This window comes from Pagrus major, chromosome 5 (genome assembly GCF_040436345.1).
Source record: "Pagrus major chromosome 5, Pma_NU_1.0".
In the NCBI taxonomy this organism is placed as follows: Eukaryota; Metazoa; Chordata; class Actinopteri; order Spariformes; family Sparidae; genus Pagrus; species Pagrus major.
In genome coordinates, this window is record NC_133219.1 from 38,641,572 (window position 1) to 38,668,531 (window position 26,960).

Consider the following 26,960-nt stretch of genomic DNA (forward strand, 5'->3'; position numbering starts at 1 on the left):
GAACTGCTTGAGTGAATCCATATGTGTCCATATATCAGGAATTAATTGACACCCTGCAGCCAATCAGAACTGAGTAATCACCCAGACCGTGGCGTCATTTCTAAGTAAACTGAGTTGCTTCAGTTTTGGATTGTTGGCGACACATAAGAAGACATCTGAAGATGAAACCTCACTCTTTACTAACATTTACAGAGTTTTAATATTCCTTTTATTCAGTTTTATCACAACAGAGTTTCATTTTGCAAAAATCACTAACACAAAGTGCTGAACTCGACAAACAAAGCACAAAAAATGAAAACAAGTGAAGTCATACATCATGCAGTGTATGATGTAATGTGTTCTTTTGTATTATTTAGCAGCTAAGTGGGCTTCTGAGCCACACTGAAACCCTCTTGGACTATTTGTTTTCCTATTCGTGTAACTTTTATGACAGAACTTCTTTTATATATTTTATTCGTCGCTGTGCAGAGCGACCACACGAGGTGACTACTCAGAAGTCATCTATCAGTGAGTTTATCAGAGCATCAACACTGTAGCAGCATTTAGATTTCCAAATAATGTTAAACACAAACTATAACCTGCTGTTGATGCAGAAGTCAGTGTATGAGTGGATGTGCTTCACTGCTGTAAATAACAGGTAACTAATGAAGAATCTGTGACAGTTAATCAAACGTTCCTACAAGACAAAGTGAAGATGTGACCTGAGATCCGCTGCATCACTTTACTGTACCTGCTTTCAATCAACGGCAAAATTGAAATGTGATTTTATTCACGACATCAGTCATGAGACATTTCAACCATTTTTATGTTCAATCGTCTTATAAAATAACTTTTTAGTGCAGTAAAGCTGGAGGACATAAAACATTAAACCATATTTTACACCACTGTAGCAGACACGGAAATCATTTTTTGAATTTTTTTATACTTTTTTTTAACTTTCTACTTTAACCGATACAGTACAGTTGAAATGTGACACAACAGCAGATCCATTGATCTGTATTTTAAGCAATAAGCACTGAAACTTTGTTCATATTGTTTATCATTTCAGCTCTTTGCTTGAAGACATGTGCACATGCGCAATAGATTTAATTATCGACTGATGATGAAAATACTGATGAGCTGCAGCCGTATTCTCTGTGATCTCCTTTAGATTTTTATTTTGAGTTTATTTTGAACAGGAGAAGCAGTAAAATCACTATAATATGAATACATGTCTTTTCAAACTCCATGTTTTTAAATGATATCTGTTCGAAAGACAAAAAAACGGCAGGAAAAAGTTGAGTTTTGAAGAACAAGTCAGAACCGACGCGCCCCGTAATGCTCATCACAAATCACGACCCCCGGTAATTAACGATTTCCCTAAAAATAAAACAACATTAGCCTCCCGCCTTGCACCAGGCAACAGCTGGGCAGCAAGGACTCGGTGACTTCGCCGTTATCTTGGCACGGTTCGACCAGGGGCACCACATGTCTGCGTCTGCCAGATCGATGCAGCGCTCTCCTCGCTCCGCTTGGCAGCGTCGTCACATCTAATGGCCACAGATGAAGACTCCCCCCTCCGAAGGCTGTTGGGTCCATACTGGGAGCTGCAGGACTCCCCTCATTTACAGAGCAGTCACCCACACCCCGCCTGGCCCTCCTTCCTGTCCTTCAGGAGGACGACTCAGCGTCCAGAGGAGCTGACTCCAGCAGATGGATTATGGAGATCAAGCTGTGTGTGTGCTTGGTAATTAAATCTAACGCTCTGACCGTGGCTCTGAGCCCTGGACCTTCTGCCCAGGTTATGCTCCCTTACCTCTGATGCACTGGTCGCCTGCCCGGACATGTTGTTTTAATTGGTGCTGGAGCTTCGCTGGTCAGTCGCAGGAAATCTCAGTAGAAGGAGTCAAGAGATGTGTCCGTCAAACCTGGATGGAACCGGACTAGTGTTACCTGAGGATATCCAGGAATTTGTGTTAAATCTGGAGATTAAAGATGATTTAAATCTGAAATCTGCGATGTCTACTCTTAGTAAAATAGTTATCTGGTGTATTGTGCTGCAGACAGAAACCCACTGATAATATTTAATCCATGCAAGCTGACTGGCACATATTCTGTCCTCTTTTATCTTTGTTCCTGTCGTGACAAAATGAAGGCATTCTTCGCACGCTTTTAAGCTTTTCAGCCTTTTAAGATTTCAACTCAAGAAATGACAAAAAAAATAGTACAAATCTTGACCTTGTTTTGTTGAATCTGGGGCACCAGGGAATTCAATAAAGCCATGTGAGTGCTCCTCAGGAAACACAGAGGTTGGGCTTTGATTCATTAATTAAACGACTTCCGTTTACGTGATGTGAGTCCCATGTGAGCAGAGCTTTTCAGGTGACTGTGTGACTGTGCTTTCTCTTCATCTCTGTAGGCAACCCGCTGCTTCTCAACTCCTCCATGCAGCCAGACTTAACAGTGGGACGGACGTACAGCACTCCCCTCTGCTTCCAGGACGGCGCCGACAAAGAGCTCTTCGACCCCCTGCCGGACATTAAGGTCAAAGTTCAGAGCTCCTTTATGGTTTCACTAGGTGTGGCCGAGCGAGCGGAGTTCCACGCCAAAGCCCCCGCCGAGACCTTCCCGCGGGACCTGAGCCGAGACTACTGCAGCACCGCGGACGGACGCAAGAAGGGCCTGCTGACACTTAACGGGCCCTTCAGCGCCAGCAAGGAGCTGCTGAGGACCACCGGAGTATTCGGGCACCCCGGAGGACGTCTGGTGGTGCCAAACACCGGTAAGCTTCACAGGAAGTAGATAGAAGCACAGACTGGGTTTGTTACCAGAACAAAACACTGCCTCAGTCTTTTTTTTTTTTTTTGTGCTCACACACTGTGAACTCGGGCTCCATAATGAGAGGCTGCAGTAACTTCTCATTACAGTCGCCACCGTAAGCCAGCGCTGTTTAGCATGAAAGTGCAGTCTTCCCAGAATCTCTCGCACAACAACAAACATCTGACATCTCCCACAAGCTTTTCTCCACTCGTATTTGTAGAGGTTTTTTCTTCTGTCGGCACACACAACACAAACTTTGGTGCAGTGAACATTTCTCAGCCCGAGGAGGTGGTACACTCAACCTCCAGACTGATCCAAGTCAGTGGCTTCCAAAAAAGAGTATGAATAATAGAACAGGATAGAAACTTTATTGTATTTTAGCAAAGTGGAAAATCTTGTTTGGGACACAAATGCATAAAAACAACACGGGGACATTTAACATATAATAAAATATGTTGGCAGGACAAAATCAGAGAATAAACCAGGGAGTAGAATAAAGAAATCAAAGAGTGCGCCATGAAAGTAAAATATTGTGACTTCACTCAAATAAATACTGTATTTTTTGGTTGCCAACAGCACTCGATGGCATCTCCCAGAGTTCAGAGTCTCAGACTGAGGGGATAAAGATGTGAGCTGTCTGTCAGTCAGCTTGGTCTGGGGGATACCTGGGTATTTTTTGCCGGCTCTACCAGCTACTTCAGCAAGCTTCTTTTTCCTGAGCCTGTAGTCCAGCTGACGAATTTGTAAAACCGGCCACTCGATAGAAAGTTTCTAAGATTCAGTGACTGACTTTGAAGCTACTGAGTCTCCTCAGAGAGGATACAGCCCTTTTGCGCTTTTCTGGAAAATATTGTTGGTACTTTAAAGGAAGGTCGGTAGTGCAGGGCTCGGCTTCAGACGAAGATGATCATAAAATCCATTTCATGACGCTTCTTAAGATAACCGTTAACCGTAGATAAACAACCATCCTACAGATTTGTTGAAAATCTAAAGTTTTGTTTTTGTGCATCTTAAGTCTTTATTTCATTACGACCTCTGATGCTGTCAGTTAAATGGTGTTTAATGTAAAATGAATGATCGTGGTGCATCATTTAGTAAACGCTTGTGATTTAAGTTTTTCTTTTGTTCATTTTATTTTACTAATAGCTTACAGATGCTGATAAATTATTGTTGAAAACGTAGTTTAACCTCGTGTAATCAGGGTTTGACGAATTAGATATTCTGTGTGAAGAAAAACATGTTGAATGTATGTAAAGGGACGGTTTTATTCATCATTTGTATTAGTGTGAGAAATTTCCAACATTTTTAAAAAAAATACCCTTTGGAAAGTCCCGGAAATAATGGGAACAGAGGTCAGATGAGATCAGGTGGAGACTCCTCCTTGTTCTGGGATTGGCTCGATTTTATTTAGGTTGCTGTCTGAGAAAACACAATAAACTCTTTTGCAACATATACTCTCTGACTCTGATGGACTCTGAAGAAAGCAATTTTGGTAAAGTGTTGCAGCAGGATCCAGGTTCTTCTGGACCAATTTTCTGGACTCCTGTGACCCAACAAAATACACCAAATTACTTTAAAGCGATATACATTTTAGGAAATAGACTCGTTTGCTTTCTTGCCAAGAGATTGCAGCCTGTTCTCACTCCCAGTGCATCAAATACAGCGACCTGGTCAGAGGCCCAACGCTTATAAGTCTGCAGCGGTAGTTACCCTGTTAGCTTCACTTCTTGAAGCTCACTTGAGTATGAAGAGCGAGAACAGTCCGGGTCAGGGTGGTGGTTGGATGGGTCATTAACAGGACTTTTCCTTCGTTTGTGACCAAGAATCAAGAGTAAATCTCTTTTTAATATATGCTTTGTAAGTGAACATACATAAATGATGTAACTGATGTCACTTACGCAAGTTAAATTTGTTATTTAAACCCAAAGTACGATCTTTTCCTAAACCTAACCAATAATTGTTTTTGTTTAACCCAAATCAAGTAGTTTATTTTGACCAAACCTGACCAAACTACGACATTTAACGATGTTAATAACATTACAAAAGTCATAGTCTATATAATTAATAACATAAATCAGTACATGCACACACATAATGTATGCAACACAGCACACATATACACCAGCCATAAATACGTGCCAAAGTTAAAGAAACACACATAAATGTAAAAAGAGAAAGAAAACAAAACACTTCCCACGTTCATCCGACCCAACCAACTCCAACAGTTTCCCTGAATTCTGTCATGTTCACTAAGAAGTCAATATCTCTCTATATGATTATTAGTACATATATATATGAGCTGTTGCTATGAAACATCAGTGCCGTTGCCAAGGCAGGTAGCTCTTTGTTATTCCTCCACGTCCTTTCAGACAAACGGGGGGTCACACTGTCATCGTGTGCCCCCGACACAAATGGAGGGACTTGAGGAGTTTGCACGGCCCCGTCGCAGTCGTCACCGGGTCGTCGGGCTGTGCGTTGCGCTGCACTTACAGCCCCTTCTGTGGTCCTCGTGTATGTAACAGCGGCCCCCCAGCTGGCCTGAAGAGGTGAAATCAACCTCCTGCGGCCGTCTTTCAGTCTGAGGGTCTGTTGTAAAGGAGTCGCTGCTGTCAAGTGCAGCACTCACGCAGCCCGTCCACAGGGACCACTATTCATTAGACTGGATAATCGGCCATACGCAGCACTTCACCGCAGATTACTGAAGCTTTCTTTCTCATCGCCTTAGTGATATGGAACAGAAATAGAAACACAGGTTGCATCTGAACAGTTCGCTTGACCTTTTGAATGCAGTCATTTAAAGAGTGGATTCACACAATATAAAGCATTGTAGATAGTTCGTATTTCACAAGCCCAATGTGTAACAACTTTCTACCAAAGAATTCATTACAGGTGAGTCCAGTGACCAAGAGACCTCAAAAAACACATACTAATAGACAAAAACACAAGCACAGGAGGAAAAGATCTACGTCACTGACCACGATTCTGTTAGATTGAGGATGCTCAATAATATCAAAATAAGAGCAGACACTACAGGTGATAATATAACTTTCCATACATCAGTCAGATTTGAGATACGGGGCTTCCACAACATGGCTTCTCTCAGAAAAGTGGAAAGAAAGTGTTGAAAATACATATTTAGGTATTTCAGTCCAGTTCAGTGTTTAGTTTAGTTGCATATTTGAGCGTAAAATATCAGAAAACTTCACGGGTTTTGTCTAAAAATGCATGGAATTTTATAATATGTATCTTTAAAGGCTGTTTTCTTAAAATGAGCTTTTTTCTCTGAACCACAACTCTCCACGTCAGCAGCACTACATACACCAAACCTTCCAGTTTTATCCCTGTCTATATTCTGAAGGGCTTTGGTGTCTTATTCATAGCCTGATTTAAATAACATTTTATTCCTAAAAACACGGTGAAGTTGGCTGTTGACAATATTTTTTGGTTTATGGATACAAAGAGATAACCAAAACATCCCCCAGTATAAACCCTGGACTCTTTGACTATGTCAACAAAATGAAACAAGCATTTTCAACCTGGCTTTTTTTCTCATGTTCAGATTTCAACATAGAATATCTGAAATCTTTGTAATACAAATAATAATGTCTTAATTAAATCATTAACTGTACGGAGCGTGAAGCAGCATGCTGCAAAAAGGAAAACCTCAGCTTATCTAATCAGTGATGCTGACAAATGAACTTCTTATGTTTATGTTTTAACATAGAAATATGAGTCCAAAATCACTTTTTATAACTAACATACAGATTCACAAATTATTAGCTTGTTTGTCAGTTGTTTTTGTAACGTTTACATATTTATATCGGCAGTTGTTCCCGACCTGAGGCATGGAAACTTCCAACGGGTTGCAAAATAAATCTAAGGGGGCCTGAGGTTATCAATGGGACAGCAAAAACTCATAAACACATTCTGCTACAACATCTTATTTTGTATTTTTTTTGACAATGTTTTGTAATAACTCCTATTTTCTTGAGAAATGCTGGATAATTTAAAGACTTCAGGTCTTTATATGTTATACAAATTAAACTTCTGAGAGGGGAAACTCACTCAAAGATAATACAGAGAATATAAATACTTTTTCACGTACAATAAAAAAAAAAAAAAAAAGTATGACAAGGGGTTTATTTAAGACCGGGGTGATCAATTGAGGGAGGGTGTTATTTTCAAAGACATTGAATAAAAGACCAAATATAACCCGTTAGAACAGGGAACTCCGATATTTTTAAACCTGGATCCTGTATTTAGATGTTTGGGAATATGTCCAGTAGAGCGACTTTCAGAGTAACTTCAGAGTGGGCCAACAAAGTCAGGGAGGGAGTCTGCGAACATGGCTGTGATCCATACAGGAGCTGAAATATTCAAAAGAAAAAGGCCTTTCTTCAGTTGCTCATTCTTCATGCTTCAAGACTATATTTATCTATGTTTGTTTGTTTTATTTTTATTTGGGTGAACTGACCCTTTTAGAAACAAGAAATCCAGTTTTTTATTGAACTTGTGTTGGCTGAGAGTCTTTAAATCTGTCACTCCCATCAGCCTCCGCTAACATGTGACACCGTATGTTTATTTAATGAAAACAAACTAGTTAAAATGCACATTTTAGAGTTGGCAAAAGGTAGAACAAAAATATTCACTTTCAACAGAGCTGCCAGAAACCCAGCTTTATCTGTCATCTCCCACTCTGCTCCTCTGAACCTTTATTTGCACAGCAGGGCTTTTTTTATATTCGCTCCTCTCTTCAGTGCGAATGCTTCTCCATTCACACAGGAGCAGATGAATAGTGTCGGGCAACAGTGGCAGGGCAGTGTTGCTCTCCACAAATCTCCTCTTGCTTCTTTAAAAAAGATGCAACATAACACAAAGTGTAGCGAGTGTTTCTGGTTCGGAGATCACGACCAACAGAACAACTCTTCTTCTGGATAGAGTCACACAAACCGTGTTCACAGCTTAATACAGATCAAATGTCAAATCATACGTCTGTGTCTGTTTATTCCTATCCAGGCTGATCAGTCTGACAGAAGAACCAAGATTTCAGTGTCATTCCAACATTATCTGAGTAATCGCTACAGTTTTCAGTCATTTCAGACGACAACTTCTTGTTTTAGAGCATTTTTTTTATTTAGTAAAGTTCATCTGGACTGTTGATGTCAACTTCATATTCAGTGGAGATCCAGTGTTCCCTTATAAATAGCGTTTTTTAAAATAGTTTGGTCGTGTTCATATCTGGTTTTAGACTTTTTTGATGAAATGTTCCTTGAAGGTGCAACTGAGATTTTAATCAGAAGAGAAAGACAAAACAAAACAAAGTAAATAATCAAACGCTCTTTGTTTTCATGACTGAATAAATGGAATAAACACACTGACCTTAAAGGACAACACAGTTTATACTGTTTTACTTTGTTTATATGTGGCGGACCCTGCCACCTTTCCAGCTTCAAACTAGATGTTCTGGGACCTTATTTCCCTCTGAGAACAGCTTGTTTATGCACATACATATTTCTGAGTCTGTATTATTACCTCATTAATATTGTAAATATTAAAATTCTGAGTTTTGAATTCCTTCTTCAAAACTACACGGTGCTCCTCTGAGTTCAAAGTCTAAACCTGATGAAAGTGGAGACAAATCCCTAAAGAGAGAATCAATCAACTCCGAGTCACAACCCAATCATATAAGGTGTGTGTGATCAGTGAGAACACATCACTGCAGTAAACCAATCACAATTCAGCAGTACTGTTAGAAGAATCCTTTAGATGAATATTTCTCAACTGGGCTCTGAAACCATCAGAGAACAGAAATCCATACATCCCTGAACTCTGCGTCAGTATAAATACATGCAAGCTTTCATTTTTATAACTTTTTTATGCCATTTCTTCTTAACACTAACCTCATTATCCACATGTAATTAAAATGAATAAAGTATTTTAAAGAATAACCTTTACGCAGAGAAGACATGGAGACAATAATAGCTGATTAAAAGAGAAAAAGAAGAAAAACAAAACGTGACAGAATGAAACATACAGTGCAGATAGAAAATAGTCTAAATGTTAATTAAGAGGAATGAAACGTGCTTCCGTGCTCCGTTTTAAAGAGACAGTAGGAAAGGTACAACCATTAAACAGTTGGAGGGCAAAGAGAGACTGTTGTTTTTTTCATCGTATTTCCACCGTAAGCCATATTGTAAAAATAACCAGATTTTGACTCCTAACTTTGGTTAACTTCCACATGCTGCAGCTGATTCAAGTAAAAGATGAAGCTCCTCTAACCTCTGGATGTACATCATGCTGCAAGCCCTTTGTTTCCCCTCCACTGTCAGGCTGGTGGAGTTGTTGATGTTGACTCATTTGTGTGTGTTTTTCCAGGGGTCGGCCTGCTGGTGCCTCATGGAGCCGTAGCTGAAAATATGTCCTGGGAGATGTACATGGTGATCAATCAGGGAGAGACAAGGTGAGGCCAGAGTTTACCCAAATACCATTTCAAGCATCTATCTGTCTGCCAGTCTCCCTCTATCTTATCATCCATCTCTCCTGACGCTCCATCCTCCGTCCTCACTGTCCTGTTTCTCTCTAATTACTCACCATCCTGTGCTACTTCCATTACAGCTGCAAGCATTTAGTCAGTAGGCGCTCGGCAGGACCTTCAAGTCTCAAGACTTGTTGTCTTCCTGAAGCGGATAATAAAGTTACGAGTCTAATTCGCTCGATCGCTGGTGTCTTAATTACAACAGAAATAGTCTGAAGCGTGCTGATGTCAAGACGTACATTTTCTTATTGTTTATAGTCTGTGCCGAGTTCAGCTTAATGAGCCTGTGTTATTTCTTATTATGCCGACTTCTCTCCGTCTTTCTTCCAAGTACGACAAAAGTATTTTCGTGCTTTAAAGATTAATTGGAAGATTAACTGTCACCAAAGAGAGCCTGACTTTACTTTCTGTACTTACTTTACTTTGTTTTATACTCCATATACTGTATGTACAACCTCCCTATTTTACTATTGTTTAATTTCATTAAACGGCTGAACATTGCAGAGGAAATATTGCATTTATTGGGGATCTTCATCAGCAGCTGAGTAATCAACATGTGGGGCTGTAGTCAAAATAAACTACAGTGTGTATGTGTGTGTGTGGTAATGAAGGGACGTGTCACCCAGTGCAACAGTGTGGCTCATCAGTGTGGTTTTAATAGATTTTATACAACAGTGAAGCTCTATGGGACGGAGGAAGAAGATATACCAGGCTGTGATACACACACAATATGTGTTAGTAGAATTGATTCATTTCTTGTGCGGATCGTTTCGTCAACACTAAGGAAAATATAGAATATAATCAAACTGTCCTGTAATAATGACTGTTTTAATACGTCACTAATACGTCAAAGAATGCGCACATGGCTTATGAGTACTGATGTTATCCTAAAAAATAAAGTTAACTTAGAAAAACAAAATCTGAATTATTTGATTATTTGATTTCAATTATTGACAACATTACATATTAGTAATGGTGGTGGTGGTAGCAGTAGCAGTGATGGTGGTAGTTGTAGTAGTAGTAGTATTATTGGTGGTGGTGGTTGTGCTGGTGGTAGAAGTCGTAGTAGCAGTAGTTGTGGTTGTAGTAGTAGTAGTAGTAGTAGTAGTAGTAGTATTACTGGTGGTGGTTGTAGTTGTAGCAGTAGTAGTTGTAGTGGTGGTGGTGGTAGTGGTGGTGGTGGTAGTGGTTGTACTAGTAGTAGTAGTATTACTAATAGTGGTTGTAGTAGTAGTATAACTGGTGGTGGTGGTGGTTGTAGTAGTAGTAGTAGTATTACTGGTAGTGGTTGTTGTAGTAGTAGTAGTAGTAGTATTACTAGTGGTGGTTGTAGTAGTAGTATAAGTGGTGGTGGTGGTGGTGGTGGTTGTAGTAGTAGTAGTACTGGTGGTGGTTGTAGTAGTAGTAGTAGTAGTAGTATTACTGGTGGTGGTTGTAGTAGTAGTATAACTGGTGGTGGTGGTGGTTGTAGTAGTAGTAGTAGTAGTATTACTGGTGGTGGTTGTAGTAGTAGTATTACAGGTGGTGGTGGTTGTAGTAGTAGTAGTAGTAGTAGTGTTACTGGTGGTGGTTGTAGTAGTAGTAGTGGTTGTAATAGTGGTATAACTGGTGGTGGTGGTGGTTGTAGTAGTAGTAGTAGTAGTATTACTGGTGGTGGTTGTAGTAGTAGTATTACAGGTGGTGGTGGTTGTAGTAGTAGTAGTAGTAGTAGTGTTACTGGTGGTGGTTGTAGTAGTAGTGGTGGTGGTGGTGGTGATATATTTGTGTATTTGTGGGCACTAACTCCTACAGTGTTGGTTTGTGACCCTCTCTGCGGACATCAACACATCTCTGTGTGTTTGCTGGCAGGCTGTGTGACAGATGGGCCCAGCGAGCACTGCAGCCTGTCTCCTGGTCCCTATAGGAGTCCTCTAGATGTCACGATATAGGTGTTCATTTCCAGAAGCCCCTCACAGGTGGTAGTCTGGGCTTTGATGTCCCAGCTGCTGTGGAGAAAACTCAAGTTCGCGCTGCGTGACCCCGGGGGGTTCTGCAGTACAGTCCTTCATTTAGCCAACAGGCTCATAGGAAGCAAAGTCAAACCTTCAATCCTCCAATCTCTTTTTTGTCCCTGCTACTCTGCAGAGAGTCAATATGTAGTTATGTACTCCACTCGATGTCAACAATGTGGCGCTCTGGGAGAGAGTCACGACCCGGCAAGCTTGTTTAAACGATGATGAATGCGGTGATGAATGGAGCGTGGTGCGCTGATGGACATGCACGGCGGAATAGACGGCGCAGACGTCTCCCGAGGCCTTTCATCTTGGCAGTGCGAGCATTATGTATTCTGATCACAGCTAGGTAATGACCCTTGGATGGACTGAGCTTCTCTCCAGGGGGGTTTTGCACACTCTTCCCCGCAGAGAGCCACAAGGGCTTCCAGTTTCCTCTGAAATGTCACTGTTTATTCACACAGCTCTGCTTGAACGAAGAGAAGAGTACCCACAAACTGCAGACATTAGCGGTAAAAAAAATGACATTGTACGTGGATCGCTTTGACACGGCACTGAAAGACCTTTATTATAGGTTTTGTTGAAATGTGTGCTCACATCTACCCAATTGTTTCCAAAAATGATAAAACCCAGAGATATCAACGTTTACTCGAGGTAGAGGTGGGTTTCATTAGCATGTGAAAGAAGAAAGTGATTGGGCAGACACATTAGCATCAAGCTAACATTATCTCATCTGTCACTTCAGATGGATTTTCATCAGCTACTGCATTTGTCTTGACTTGCCTGATCATTTGTGTTTATTTGCATTACTCCAGCGAATGTTACCTGCCCCGAACAGCCAGATTACTTTACTGTAGCTGTTACTAGCCGACGACACCCACCAGTATGTTTGAATGCAGGTCAACCTTTCACTGAACTCAACACACACCAGAGACTCTGGTCCTCTCTCTCCTGTCTGTAACATTACGTTATTTTACTTTACTTCATAAAGTACATTTCCCCTCCAGCTCCAGTCAGCGTTACAGAACATAAACACCCGACAGTTGGAGGTCACTTCTGCGGATCACTGCTGCAGTCAGGTTAATAAACAGGAGTGAAGATAAATCCACTTTTTTAATCTTAATAGTAAAAAAAAAGTAATCTCTGAGCTTGTAAGCGGATGTGACTCCGTACAGAATCCGATGTGACTCGGCTCTGGGCCTGACTATCTCCTCCAGAGCTGGCCGGTTCTGACCCCGTCTGCACACAACCTCTTCATTTTTGTTTTGATAGAGAGACCCCTAATGGCAGAAATGAAACATTGTTCATTTAGAAGAGTGATGTGTTTTTTACTAACCTCAAAGAATGCAGAGCAGCTCCACTTTACTCCCAACAGGCTAACATAATGCTCTACAGTATATAGAAACCCATGAATCACTAGCTTTTGCAGCAAATCCTCTCCAGGCAGTAATGTTTAAATGTATAGTGCATGTGTAATCCATGAAGTCTTTATTAACTTTTACAAGTGGTCTGCAGCTGCCTTCATCTCCCGTTATAGATCCCTACCTGCCAGCAGAAAGTGTCTCAGTTTCCCACTGGTTTATCCAGCTTTGAAACACTTAAAAACTGTTTCAGGCTCCAGCCTGGCAGTATTTGGTTTGTACCACAGAGGTGCTTTTCAAGTGCTTATTTTCTTCTGTTGTCTGTGCGAGCAGAGGGATGTTTACTGTAGCCATCCATATTTCTCCCTCCAGTCGTCATCTCGCCAGCTGTCAATCACTGTCTGCATCCTGGCCGGCCAGGGGACATGCAGAGAATCGTATCCTTTCTTTCCCACCGCGGCGTCCAGCCCCTAATCCCTGTCCAACCTACTTTTCCACACACTGATAGAGTCCTATTAAAGCTTCTTTTTAAAAAAGAAGTGTTCTTGGAGCTTTTCAAAGGCTCATCTAAATCTTATTGAAGGTGTGGTTTTGCTTAGGTCAGACATATTCCCTTTTGCCTCTGAGGGTTTTTGAGCGCTTTGTATTGTGAGATAAATCCCTCAAGCTATTGAGGCAGAAGCAGCTTTGTCCCAGCAGGAAAAGAGCTTTTAATGATGAAACTAGTTTCCATATGTGTGCTTTATGAAAGAGGCCCAGTTGAACATTTGGGACACAGTACTGTATGTTATTTATTGTTGTCTAGACACCCTCGGCTAAGTTTTATTTCATAAAGGGAGAATATTCTCAGAGCTGAGGAAGTGCATTGCAGTTCTGTAGAGTCTGACAGCTAAAATTATAAACTAATATACATGGTTGTCAGTAGAAGTGCACCAGTGTGTATGTGTGACATGGCCTACAGCACTACATGCAGGGACATTGCAGGTTATAGCTAGCTAACATTAACTAGGATGAAGGCAGCAAAACACCCTTTCATTTTTTGGAAGATGTTGAAAATAACGTAACCGTGTGCGTCATGCACACACACGAGTACTTCAACAAATAGCAGCCCTGGTAACCAGCAGCCTGTGGGCAGCTTCTTTGTTGGCCATGGAGAAAGTTCCCAGACTTCCTTAAAAAAACACTCACTTTTGTGAGTTGTTGAGTTCGGACAAACTGTATAAAGTTTGTGAACTCTGTCTCTGACAAATACTTAATTAGTTGGACCTTCTTGTAAATTCGGCAAGTGTTATACAATAAGATGTCTTGAGACGTATGCAGAGTTGCATTTTAACTGCAGGTGTGAAATGATGGACTTAGAGCTGTCCACTCCTTGGACATTGGATCGCTCAGGATGGACGGTAATACCAATAATAAGTGTAGCAGTCAGCTAGCTCTTATTCAGACTTGTTCAATAGCAATCACTGAGTGATCTCTGAGTTTTCATTTGACGGAAATATTAAAAGAGAAGGGAAAAAAGTCACAAATGACTTTCACTCGGTTCCATTCTGCTGCTTTTTCATTCGCTGTTACGCTGCCATATGTTAAACGTCCCTGCACTGAGAAACACAACAATATATCTGTCCAGTCCACAAAACAAACAGAAAACACACATCACTGCAGATGTTCCTCAAGGCTAATTAGATTTTGATATTTCCCTGTAATGATCTCATCCTGGAAATTCAAATATTAACTTTTGGGTTGCGATGCCAAAAGTTTTACATTTCAGATTGGTGTTGATGTTGGAGGACAGTTCGTAGAGCATCCATAATTGAAAAGACTCTTCTCTAAGAAAGAACAAATGTGCTTTTGTGCTCATTAGATTTTAATGCATTCTGCCCATTAGATTTTGTACACGGGAAACTTTCAGGCTAGTTGGTGTTAGAGGAAAGGCCAATGGACCATCGATATCAACAGCAAATTTCATGAAAACCTGGACAGCTGTTGAGATATCTTGCGTTAAATAAAGTGTAAACAGACGGGCTGACTGCCCGGTATCGATGGACAGTCCAGTCCCTGAGGCCTCCACCACAAAATCAAACATACCTTCAAAATAAAACCTGCATTAATGACACGTTTAAAGGTTTTCTTTATTTCCAGGGCGATAAAAACTTGGAAAGGGAACAGGGATTAAACTGGACATCGACTTTCACTATGGTCATCATCTTTTCTGTTCCCTGTTGAAATAGACCCATGACTCAGCTTTCAGGTTCAATTTTCTTTTTCTTTTTTTGTTGTGCCAACACTGTGCTTATGTTCTGATTAGGTTTAAGCACAAAAACCATTTGGTTATGCTGAGGAAAAGATCATGTTTTGGCTTAAATGACCTGTTTTTGTCACCACAGATCATGAAACATGATTGGTCGGATTTAATGATGGTCCTGGAGTAACATTAATTATGATGCTCCAGGAACACCAACACCAACACGCCAATATCAGATCGTGCCTCCAACTCTTATCATCAAAGTCAGCTCATATACATGTAATATGAATGTCCGATGACACATATTGTAGAAATGTAATTATAGTATGTAGGACATTCTGGGGATTGGGCTGGTATAAATTGATTATTGAAATTCAATCAACAATCTGTTGTAGTCGGGATGGAAATGTGTCGAACACAACAGCAGTAACACAAGAAACTAAAATTCTCCATACTGTCCGTGGCAAAAGTCATTATTATTATGATCACTATTAACAGTGGTACTAAATATTTAATCACAACTTAATGTTCAACATCAGTCGGCCTAAACAGTAACTTTTCTAACATTTTCTTTTTTGTTGTTGAGTCATGAGTCTGCTGTCAAAGCAAGAAAACTACTCAATATCGCTTCAAGCATTTATTCAACTTGTTGAGTGATTTCAGACATTATTTTTGGTTATCTGAGTAGCGCGCTCAGTGATAAGTGACCGAATAACATGGTGAGTGGTCAAGTCAAGTGATTAGCCTTGTTACTGACACTCAGTGAAGTGGGCTGTTGTACAACAAGGCCTTGGACTAGAGATGAAGTGGTATCAAAGTTAGTTGAGAAGTCATTATGATGCTATTGTAAATCAAAGCGCAGTGCCTCGTGCTGTTTTTCTCAACAGATCAGTGATTAGTTGAAGTTATTGGTAATGTTTTACAGAGCTGTTCTTTTAATCAAGTAACTTTGTCAGCCCTTGATTACTGAAGTTGTTTTGATGAATGCTTCGCAGTTGAAAGGAGACACTGGCAGAAGATAGATGAACGATCAAAGCAGGAGAGCTGAAATGTCTTTGCTGGATACTGAAGCTGTGCAGAGGCTCCGTCTCTAGATGCCCGTTTGATTAAAGTATCCGCGCGCCGCATAAGATGCCTGCATCACCTTTAAAAATGGACAGAATCACAGTGGGACAAACAGGTGGGAGACTACAAGCAAATAAAGGTGCAGCTAATGGAGCGTGCTAATGTGTGCATTTATTAAGTCTGCCATATCCTCTCCCGGCCCAATCTGCCACTTTGCACGGCTCTGCGGGTCCCCGAGGAGTGAATCATCGCTCACTCTAAATAATGCACCTCATCTGAGGGCTCAAGAAGCTGCTGTATAGAGCCCTTCAGCGTGATGACAAGTGGAATTGAGAAAAGTCTGCTCACCTCGGCTGCGTCTTTAAGGTTGCCGGACTCTCGGGGGCCCACCCTGAGTTGCGGCCCACTTAAGGAGCAGGTAATCTGCTCCTTGCCTGCACTTTACATTAAATGTGTGATCAGGCTCAGGGCTGTTGGCTGAGGGATCGAGAGCTCTCTCTCCGGACCCGTCGTGAGCAGGCCTGCTGTTGACATAACAGAAAAACTGATTGTGAGCTAAGAGACATAGCGAGGAGGGCGAGGTGGCTGCGCAAGGTTGTTCCTGCGAGGTCTACTAGCCAGAGAAAATGAGTATATCAACCCCCCGCCTCCTCGGGTCAGATGCTGAGGCAGGTATCTGGAGGTCAGCAGCCTGAAAGAGCATTAACAGTGAAGCAGCCTTTAATATTCAAACACAGCAGCGAGCTGCATTCTCTGAACTCTAGTGAATGAAATGAGTGAAAGAATAATACAAGTATGAGATGTTGATATACATGGTGTTAGCTTTTATTACACAGATATTGATTATAGGAGAAAATAGTGCAAACTTCCACATATCAAACAGTCGTGGATCTCTGTCCCACTCAGTAACTCTGCTTTGCAGGAATCTCTTCTTGATCAAACCCTCATCTGTTCAGATGTTCCCAGGAGCAGATCATCTCTACAAACATCTGGAAACTGTTGTTCATGCATTCATAACCAGTTGATTAGATTACTGCAATTCCTTTATCTCTGGCATTAGTAAAAAAAATCCCTCTCCCGCCTCCAGCTCATCCAAAACTCTGCTGCCAGAATTTTGACTCGGACTAGAAAACGTGACCACATCACAGCGGTCCTGGCGTCCCCACACTGGTTACCTGTTGCTGTTTTTTGCCCTGTGTTCCTTCTCACGCACTGAGATCCTCAGATGCATCTTTTCTTGTTGTTCCTGTGTCCAGATTAATTCACAGAGGTGATGGAGCCTTTGCCATTCGAGCTCCAAGACTTAAGAATGACCTGCAAACTCAGTCTCATCTTTTAAAATCACTTTTAAAACTTTCTATCTGCTTTAATTTGCATGTTTCACTGTCTCATGTGTATTCTGCTTATATTGCATTCAGCTTGTTTTATTTGCTTGGGAAATGTGTTTGAAAGGTGCTATATACTATAATTATTGTTATTATTATGGAAGTGCAATCAACTAACTGTTGAAACTAAAGACACACGTCTGATTTTAACTATTTTGCATGTTTTTTAAAGGGGCAATATGTAGAATTTTAGTTGAAAACGTTCAAAAATTACCTACAATTATCAACAGAATGTGTATAAATAGCAGTTTTGACGTCATGATGACGATGTATTGTGTTGCAGAGATATCTACTGAAACTAGCATGCTAACCAGCTAGCTCCATATTTGTTTTGAGTAGGACAAGTGACCGATTCTTACGTATCGCATCTTTAAATCTTAAAGTCACTGGCACAGACAGTAATCTTAAAAATAATGCAGTAAGTTGTTGGTTGTGAACAGAGATGTGGAGTCTGTTGTTAGACTCCTGACCTGAGTTATGACCCCAGTCTGCTCCTGTCTTCTACGACACCATTAGGCATCCCTCCTCATTCTCAACCTGTTAGGTTAAGTCACTGTACGTTAAAGCTGCTGCTCCCATGACAACTTTAAACCGCTTCTCATTCAAGGGAGAAAAATCTTAAGAAATCAACCTCAATCTCTGCTGTGTGATGACTGATGTGAGCCGAGAGCGAGCTCCGATGCGGTGATGATCTCCGCCGTCGTGATCCCGCCTGCCCTTTTTTTTTTTCTCTCTGAAAACCAACCGCTGCCGCCACCATCTGCTGGCAAGACCTGTTTGTTTTAAAGCCGCTTTTAATGAGCGCGCTCCAACTCGCCGACAAATCGCAGTGACTTTTTCACCTGCGCAGGAACAAATTCCAGCAGCGCAGATATGTAGAAATAACTCCAACTGGGGGAGCGAGAGTCCACGAGGGTCGTTCATGCAGCAGCAGCACATATAATGGCTCTGAGATAATAAATAGAAACTGTTCCATATAGAAAGACATGTGGCGTTTGGATGCTCACAGCAGGAAATATGTTGCCATGTACAACACCAGGCACAATGTGGCTGATCAGTTATATTTTTAAGGGGGTATTTATATTTGTGCACTGCTGTGTCTTCCACAACTTCTTTGTGTGTATTTTCTACACTGTGTCTCATCCTCTGCTCCTCTGTGTTTGTGTCACTGTGTGTTAAGCGTCCAAACACTGGAAGGCTGTGAAATCCTCCTGGGCCCAGAGGTGACATACGGTCCTCCGGGTCTGGACCTCTTCTGCCCAGTGGCCATGACCATCGCTCACTGCGCCGAGGTGGACGCCGAGAACTGGAACATCCAGCTCAAGAGGAAAACCCAGGACAGCAAATGGGAGGTGAGAGCTGCAGGCACCACACCTGTCAAGTGCAGTGCAGCCCGACAGGATCTTAGCTCGGTTCTGACACGGCACTTGGCTGTCCCTCAATTGTCTTTTCCCTCAATGGCTTTATTCGTTTTTTTAGTGGCTAAATGTCAACAGGAATGAAAACTCACTAAACTGTAGTTTCTGCTGTTTATGTTGCAGTACAGCCGGCTGCTTCTTAAAAGTAAAATAAAAATGATATTGAAGATGCAGATACACCAGAGGAGATAAAGCACACTCGTCAACCCTCCTGATTTTCTCAGGGGTCTCCAGTTTTTCATTGCCCTCACTCATTTCCCCCCTGGAGTCACAATCCTCCTGCATTTCTGCTGATTTATGATGAATATTCGCACCTTTGTCCCCCAGTTCCTGCTTCTGGCACTGTGCAGCATGTGGTCTAGTGCTGCGCTTCGCCCTCCTCAGTCAGTGTGAGATGGACAGAGAAATTGAGAAGAGAAAGAAATACAGCAAATTTCAGACGTTGTGGAAAGAAGAATTTCTGTTTTTTCCCAGGGAAAGTTTTGAAGGAAAAGGGTACTGAAATCTGCTGTGTTTGATCTTTCTGCTAATCACAGGGTATACCGATGTCATCAAGAGGCTGAAAGGCACAGCGGTGTGCACAGACTCTGTGAGTGACAAGGGGAAAAATGAAAGAACAAATGAAAACTGGTGAATATTAGAAATTGTATAAATATGAATATTTATACCAGAGATTCGCACAAGTTGAAGCCAGTGGGGTGAATTATTCTGCATATTCTACAGAATTAAAAGTCAAATTAAAAGTATTTCTGATAAACATGCCGTTGCAGTATACTTATTATTATTTAGTTATTTTTATTCATTGAAAGTCACCAGAAGTCAGGACACAAAAGTTTTCTTAGAGAGGACCATCAAAAATAAACAGTGGCTGGTTCGTTGCTTTTACTTAAATCAGTATGTTACTTCTGTCATTTCCGTGCCAGGATACATACTGTCCTTATTCTGTTTTTTATATATGAAATAAAGAATTTCAATAAATAAATAAATATATATAGGCAGAGTGTTTTTGTGGTGTTTGGAGCAGCGAGTGCAGCTTCAGCACTGTGTCAGAGAGCAGGTGTCAAAACTTGATGTTATTGAAAGAACGATGGGGTCCTGCTGAATGCATACTCCTGCACAGAGCCTGTACATGACAGGAGAAGAGGCACAAATATTAAGAAAATATAAAGCTTAAAGTGTTTGAGTCATGCAGTATTTTCTGATTTATGGAGTTATAAAAACAGATACTCAACATCCCCTCTGTGATAACCTTTGACTCTAATTTGTCAACAAGATGCAACAAGAATTTTTAACCCGGCTTTGTCCAATGTTCCCTTACGAATCACAATTTCACCGCATGCTTATCTTATGTGATTTGTCACACGTGAACTGCTGTGTCATGACAATGATGATAAGTCACGTGTTTTTTTTTCAGATTTCTGTCCTGTATGCCGATCAGTTCATATTTAATTAGATATTGCCTCATTTGCATATTTGAACCTTCAGTTTCAGAAAACGTGTAATAAAAAAAAATAATTGTCTTAAAAAAAATGATCTAATCAACTGGAGGAGTTTCACGGTGATAAACATTTACACGAATCACCTGAAGTGCCTCGCTTAAAGGAAAATAAAACACACAGCACACAGCAGTTAGTTTTCTTGCTGTTCTGGCGGAGATGTTTGACAGAAGAACATCTTCACACTGTCTGCGTAGGAGTGAAGACTGAACAGCAGCGCATCAAGTGAAGTCAGTGCTCTTCTTTAGCACTGCAGCTTGAATATGAATCAATGAATTGAGCTCGTCTGGGTTTTGTGTTACTTGCTTTGTGTGAGCTGTAGTACCTGGTTACTATCTTCTGGCAGCTTCTTGACAAAAAAATATGGTACATGTGGTCAGAATGTAACGTACTTAGATTTTAAAACCCTTTTTTTAACATTAAAGACATCTAGCTGTTTGTACTCATATGTTAAATACGGTCACAAGTCGTCTGGAAATTTGAGTCTGAAAAGGAAAAACAGAAGATGTGTAAGAAACCCTGCAGTGAGATAAGGGGATTTCATATATGTGTGTTTGATCACCGTACTAATCAGTTGTTTACACACCTAGAAATAGCATGTTTTTTTCCCGTGCTAGCTCAGCTGCAACATCTGGATGCGGAGAGCTGGTGAGAAACGCCTACACGACCAAGGTAACAAGACAAAGAATGAAAAAATAAGCAAATCAAACAGGTAGCAGCTGATGTGTCCACACATCACTATGATTGAGTTCAGGTTCAACACACCCTCGGCCCAGCTGTTTGTCATGCAGCTGCTGCAAATGTCTCAACCGGCTGTAAACCTTAAAGCTCATTTAATCATAATTATATTGTTTTCATAATAACAATGGTGCAAATGACTGTACAGTGTAAAAAAAGTATTACTACAGATAATTAACACCCAACTCTGCAGTTACCCATCTGCTAGTGAGCTTTTCATCATTAGGAGTTGACTTCTGAAATATGAAAGTCATCACTTGTAGACTGTAAACTCTGCAGGCTCCCAACTTTACACAACTTTAGCCAAAACAGTGCTCCAGTCTGTTGTTTTATCCACAGCACAGCACGGCACGGCACGGCACGGCACGGCACGGCACGGCACGTTAACCATAGGCGGAGTTTGACATTTGGGTATTATACATATTATACACTCGAGTAGCCTACTGTATATGGTTACGTATACAGTAACAGAAGAAAATAATATGAAGCTTGCCATATACCCCAACAAAAGAGCATAACATTTGTTTCTGACCACTTAAAGTATTTGTCTTTCACACACGAGTTAGAATAGTTTGTAACTAAAGTGGGCCTGTAAAGACGGACTAGTGAGTAGATGAGTCTCCGTGTCCGCTGTGAGGACGTTTAATGTCCCCGACAACCTCTGTAGTCTCATTTAGACACTTGTTAGCAACCGCTAACCATTTTTAAAAATAAGAGCTTTATAATTAAATTAAATATATTCAGCCTGTGGTAACAACAGATCTTATTTCAGGCATTTAACCAAAAAAAAACCTCACAGACTTCGAGACAAGTGAACCGGCTGTAGCTCACGAGGTAGAGCGGGTCGTCCCATCATAGGAAGGTCGCTGGTTCGATTCTCCAGACCCCCTGGCTGCAAGTCAAAGTACTCTGCATCTTGCATGGCAGCCTCTGTCATCAGTGTATGAATGTGTGTGTGTGTATGGGTGAATGTGATAAGAGTTGTAAAGCACTTTGAGTGTTCAGTAGACTGGAAAAGCACTAAATTAAGTCCATTTGTCATAACGAGATGTGCAAAAATGCTAACCGACTTTAGGACTACAGACTACACCACTCTATTTTCTTCGTATGGCAGCTGTTTGACCTCAATGTCAACACTAGATATCATTTTTACATCAGAGTTGGTAGATATTTACAATGTGAAGATCTGACAGATACATTCCCTTTGTTTTTTTGTCTTTTCTGGCCTTCAGCACAGCAAACAGATGTCGCTCAGTGTGAGACAGTGAGTTTTGCAGATGGACATTAACGTCACGCTCCTTGACGTTAGATGTAATGGGCTGCTGATTCTCGTTTTCTCCGACCCTTATTCATATACGTGCTTCATGCGATAGAAGGCCCGGTTAGCCAGCGTGACATGTGACCGGTGAATTATACTGTCGGGGCCTTTTGTGGGTGAGCTGATTGATCCGACCTCACGCTCTCTGTGGGTCCAGAGGGTGACATAAGGCCACACGGAGGTAACACCGCCGGTCCGGCAGGAGGAAAATAAAGAAACAATTACAGCGTGTAATGGCCAGAAAGAGGCATGGCTGCTGTCACTCAGCAGGCCGTTAGACAAGGGAAGTATCGATTAGTGGATCAGGGAAGACATGGCACAGTGAATTTAGATGTGAAGCAATCAGGGGGAGAGTCATGGAGATTGTTTCTCTGCTGACCACGACTCTCCATCCGCCTCCTTGAACAACACCTCCCATCCACACACACACACACACACACACACACACACACACACACACACACACACACACACACACACTTTGCACACCATCAACTTCTAACACAACAAAGCGCTGCGACTCTTACCCAATATTTTTGCGTTTCTTGTTAGTCTCGCTCTGATGCTTTGGAGCAGGACACATTGTATTTTTCCAGCTCTTTATGTTCGTGTTTTCATTCCAACAATGTCAGCCCTTTTCCTTTTTTTTCTTTCCCCCCCACCTTCAGTGAAGAAGATTGCTTTTTACTGGTCTGGATGAAGTCCCAAGAGCTTAATCCCAAACCCAAAGGCATAACAAGCCCGATCGCTGTCGTCACTTTGCATTATTCGCTTGCGTTTTTTTTTTAGCAGTAACAAGCAAAGATGATAACAAGACAAGAGAAGAGGGTGGAGGGGTGGAGAAGAATGGAGAGAATATTCAGTCAGGCAGTAATGTAAATGTAGATCTGATGTAAAGTTTTGGCAGGCTGAGCATGGGTCAGGATAATGAATACCGCAGGTTTGCCCCTGGCTGTTGTGGTGGTTGTCAGCGCTTAAAAGAGCTTGTTATTTAGAAGGAGACCGGCCGTCCTGAATAATGTTTTTCTAAGCGATAGAAATTGCTGCTATGAAGCACATTCAAGAGCTGCAGCGGTCCTCTGCGTGCACGCCTCTGCAAAGACGCAACACAATGGACCTTCTTCTTAAATTAAAGGAACCGGTTTCTGTCTGAGAGTCTTTAGAAAGTTTGATTCGGTGCCCCTGCGCTTATTCCTGTGACCAAAGCCTGAGTAAATATCTCGAAGCCCAGGATCAGACCTATTCAACCGGCGGCCCGTGAGCCGAATGCAGCCCTTTAATGATCTCACACGGCCTTTTGATCCTTTTGTACGCAGGCGCATTTATTAATTATGTCCGTTGCACGCACAAAAACACTTCAGTTGTTAAAATGATCAAGCAAAGCAGAGGAAAAAAATGAAAATAAAGGTATATAGGAATGTTAAAGTCCAGCCTGTTGGCACTCTCATATCCTGCCCTCCTAAAAGGAGGAGGCACAGGCCTGCCCTAGACGCAGTTATCTTTTCCTCTTGTCATTTTTCAGCAGCGTTAGTAGAATAGTAGTAGTGGTCCGGTTAAAGAAGCTCAGAGCAGGCACTCAGCCCTTTCATGTGTTTTTCCGTCAAGTACATAATCAACCTCTAGATGGAGCTTTCAATCATATGACAGGATCTTCCTCAGCAAATGCGGTTACCCAGTTGTCATGGAAATGTACATTTTTGTTTTAAAAAATTCCATTTTTGAGCCCTCTGAGCACTTCGAAAGTCCTTATCTGCTTTGCAGCTGTTATATCCGAGGTCAACAGTGCAACATCAACTAAAGTAAGGCTGTTTCTGCTGCCAGAGTAGAAAGAAACATTACAGATAGTCTGTGAAAAACATCAAGTAGCCTGAATAAAAGAAATACACACCTGAAACCATCTGCTACTTTCCGCTTGATAAAGACAACTGTAAGTATATTTTTTATACTTTCTTTCTCTATTACTTTCAATTCATGACCCAACATGAAGTAATGAAAGTAAAATAAAGAAGAATCTGTATTTATTGTGTAGAAAAGGCGACTGTAGATCAGATTTGATTGACAGAAGACCAAAAACAGCCATAAAACTACATCACATCTTTTGATTACCCACAGAGGCACGAGACAAGATTGTTGGACAGTAGAATGAGCGATGAACTCACCTATATTTTCAAAAACCACGTGATTACACATCAGCGAGACATTTCCCAGTTTTAGTTACGATCTCATCTCCACCCGTGATAACTTGTTGCCCGAGGTGTTTCCTCGTAGCTCGGCTTCTTTAACCTGACGGACCAACACAACATCTGTGAAGAGGTGAAGAATAACCTGTTCACACATCACACACATCTGCACTAATGATATATTTTACTGTCCACTGAAGGGCTGATTTTGAAACATGTTTGGACCTGATCGTCTGAACTGAACCTCGCCGGAGAAGGTCGGCTGCTGTAATATTGATGCGACCTGATGCTTCTGCAGATTATAAACCATGTCGGCTCTCTTCAGGTCGTTCACTCTGAGATTAATGTTGTTTTTGATGAGCTCTTCTGCCGACGTCTTATTTGCTTACAGAGGTGTCGCAGCTTTGCATCAGTTCCTATATCTCTCCTCCCTCCTCCTTCTGAGTTCAGGCTCATGTTTACCCAACCTGGCTTTTTTTTGTAAGCGTTCAAAGTTTGCTATTGTGTGACCAAAAAAAAAAAAAGGTTTCTGTTCGGTGTTAGAGGGCAATTTCTGGGGATGTGCAAGTGTTGCGAATGAGGGAGGGAGAGAAACCAGAGGGAATATGAATAAATACAAGACTTATGTCGCTTTGAGATTTCGCTCTAATATTAAAAGGGCGCAGAGATCCTTAGAGCTTCTTTGGTTAGAAATAATGACATACCACTGAGGTCTAACCTGGAGAGAGAGAGGCGGGCATTGAAGATGCATAATACCTGCAAATGCTCAGTGCCATTAAAATAGCCTTATTTCAGCTGTCATTAAAAATACACACTACCCACAGAAGGCTCCGCAGCACTCAGCCTCAGTGGATTATTATTATTCAGTACCATATTGCCGTGTGTTAAGCTGTGCTTATGAGGATGCAGAAGGCATAAGTACAAAATGCATAAACATAAAGTATTCACAGAAGGAATCCCAACACCTGACATGAATGTGGCTGCACCGAGCGGTAACGTTTTCTCACTTTATGTTGCATCTCATTTAGTGATACAGCACCTGATTATAATGTACGAGCTGAAAGAGCCAACAGAGAATGAATTGCATCCAGTGGCCTCGTGCTTTTTGTAAGTTTTTGTGTCCTGATGAGCTGTGATACACTTCTGGTCAGATGCCAAGCAGGCGCAGACGAGTCAGTGTAGATACAACGTGCACTTTGTAGTTACACAAAGGGGGGAGGCAGAGGGAAAGATAAGGATGCTGCCTGAGGTGAAAGAGGCGGATATAAGAACAACTCAAAAGTAGATGTTCGAGTTTGGCTGCTGAATTGGCTCCCTTACCAACATGGTTAGCAGTAGCAGATGCAGGTTTTTAGCAGCCTCCATAGGGTAGAGTAAGGCGAGGGGAGTGTAGCTGGTTGCATCACCACTGCATGCCACTAAGTCCTAGACACTTTTAAACCGTGGACCGATACACATTCAGTCCTCTGGTGAGTATTTACAGCAGTTCGTTGGTTTGTGTTGAACTGCCTCAAAATGGAAAATCAAAGATTTACCAGACTTTTGGTTAACACACAATATTTGTCAGTAGGATCAGTTCATGGCTGGAGACTTTTCATGTTGACAATAAGAAAAATATATTCACACACAAAGTCATTTTTTGCAGCTCCGCCACATCTACCAACACTGTACTAAAGCAGCCCAGCAGTGAGTAAACAGGAGGCGGTCTGCTGTCTTGTGGACAAGATGGCCGATAACAATCATTTTTGATCGCCATACTGCCAGTTAACTTGTTAATTATTTGCGAGGGAATAAATACTGCTCCTCGGGCTGTGTTTTAGTGTGCTGATTGGTCTCACAGCTCCTCGTTAATTTCGATAATCACATGTATTTCACAGGTTTGTTCTGCTTGCCAGGATAGAGGCTGCAGCATGCTGTGTGACAGAGATGTAAGATGGTTTAGATAAAGACAGAAAGATATCTGAAGGTGCACAAGTTGGATTATCCAGCACATTTTGTCTCCTAAGTAGGTTAAAACAAATGTTTACTAATGAGATTTTAGTTTTTTTCCCTTGAAATGAAACTTTAAGTCTTCATCAGATCGGTGAAAGATCATTTATGATCTCCGTCGCAAACAATGAGCTCAAGTAAGAGCACTGGAAGCAGCGTTTGTTGGAATGAGCTCGCTCGTTCATCGCACAAACACAGATTGAAGTTACACTTTGAGATGTTTTCTTTGTCTTGTCATTACTTCCCATTGTTTATAATGGAACTTCCCACTTCCTGCTGGGTTTGTGACAGCGTCCTCTGTTCAAATAATGGAGATTTAAGGGAAAGGAAAGCAAAGGAGAGGAAAGAAAAATGAAAGACTGCGCATAAAAGATTTTCTTTATTCCGGTTGGAAATAATGAAGTGCTTCCCGGCTGCTCTTGTCATCTCATAAATAAAACACT

The 26,960-nt window shown here is 41.4% G+C and overlaps 1 protein-coding gene across 1 annotated transcript in view; it reads left to right on the top strand.

The window, feature by feature from the left end:
* Positions 1-26,960, top strand: part of LOC140995715 (netrin receptor UNC5D-like) — a 114,689-nt gene that overhangs the window by 74,553 nt on the left and 13,176 nt on the right. Inside the window, exons 13-15 of the mRNA XM_073465792.1 lie at positions 2,399-2,761; positions 9,175-9,259; positions 18,559-18,730. Coding sequence (XP_073321893.1) covers positions 2,399-2,761; positions 9,175-9,259; positions 18,559-18,730 — 620 coding nt within the window. The remainder of the gene's footprint in view (positions 1-2,398; positions 2,762-9,174; positions 9,260-18,558; positions 18,731-26,960) is intronic.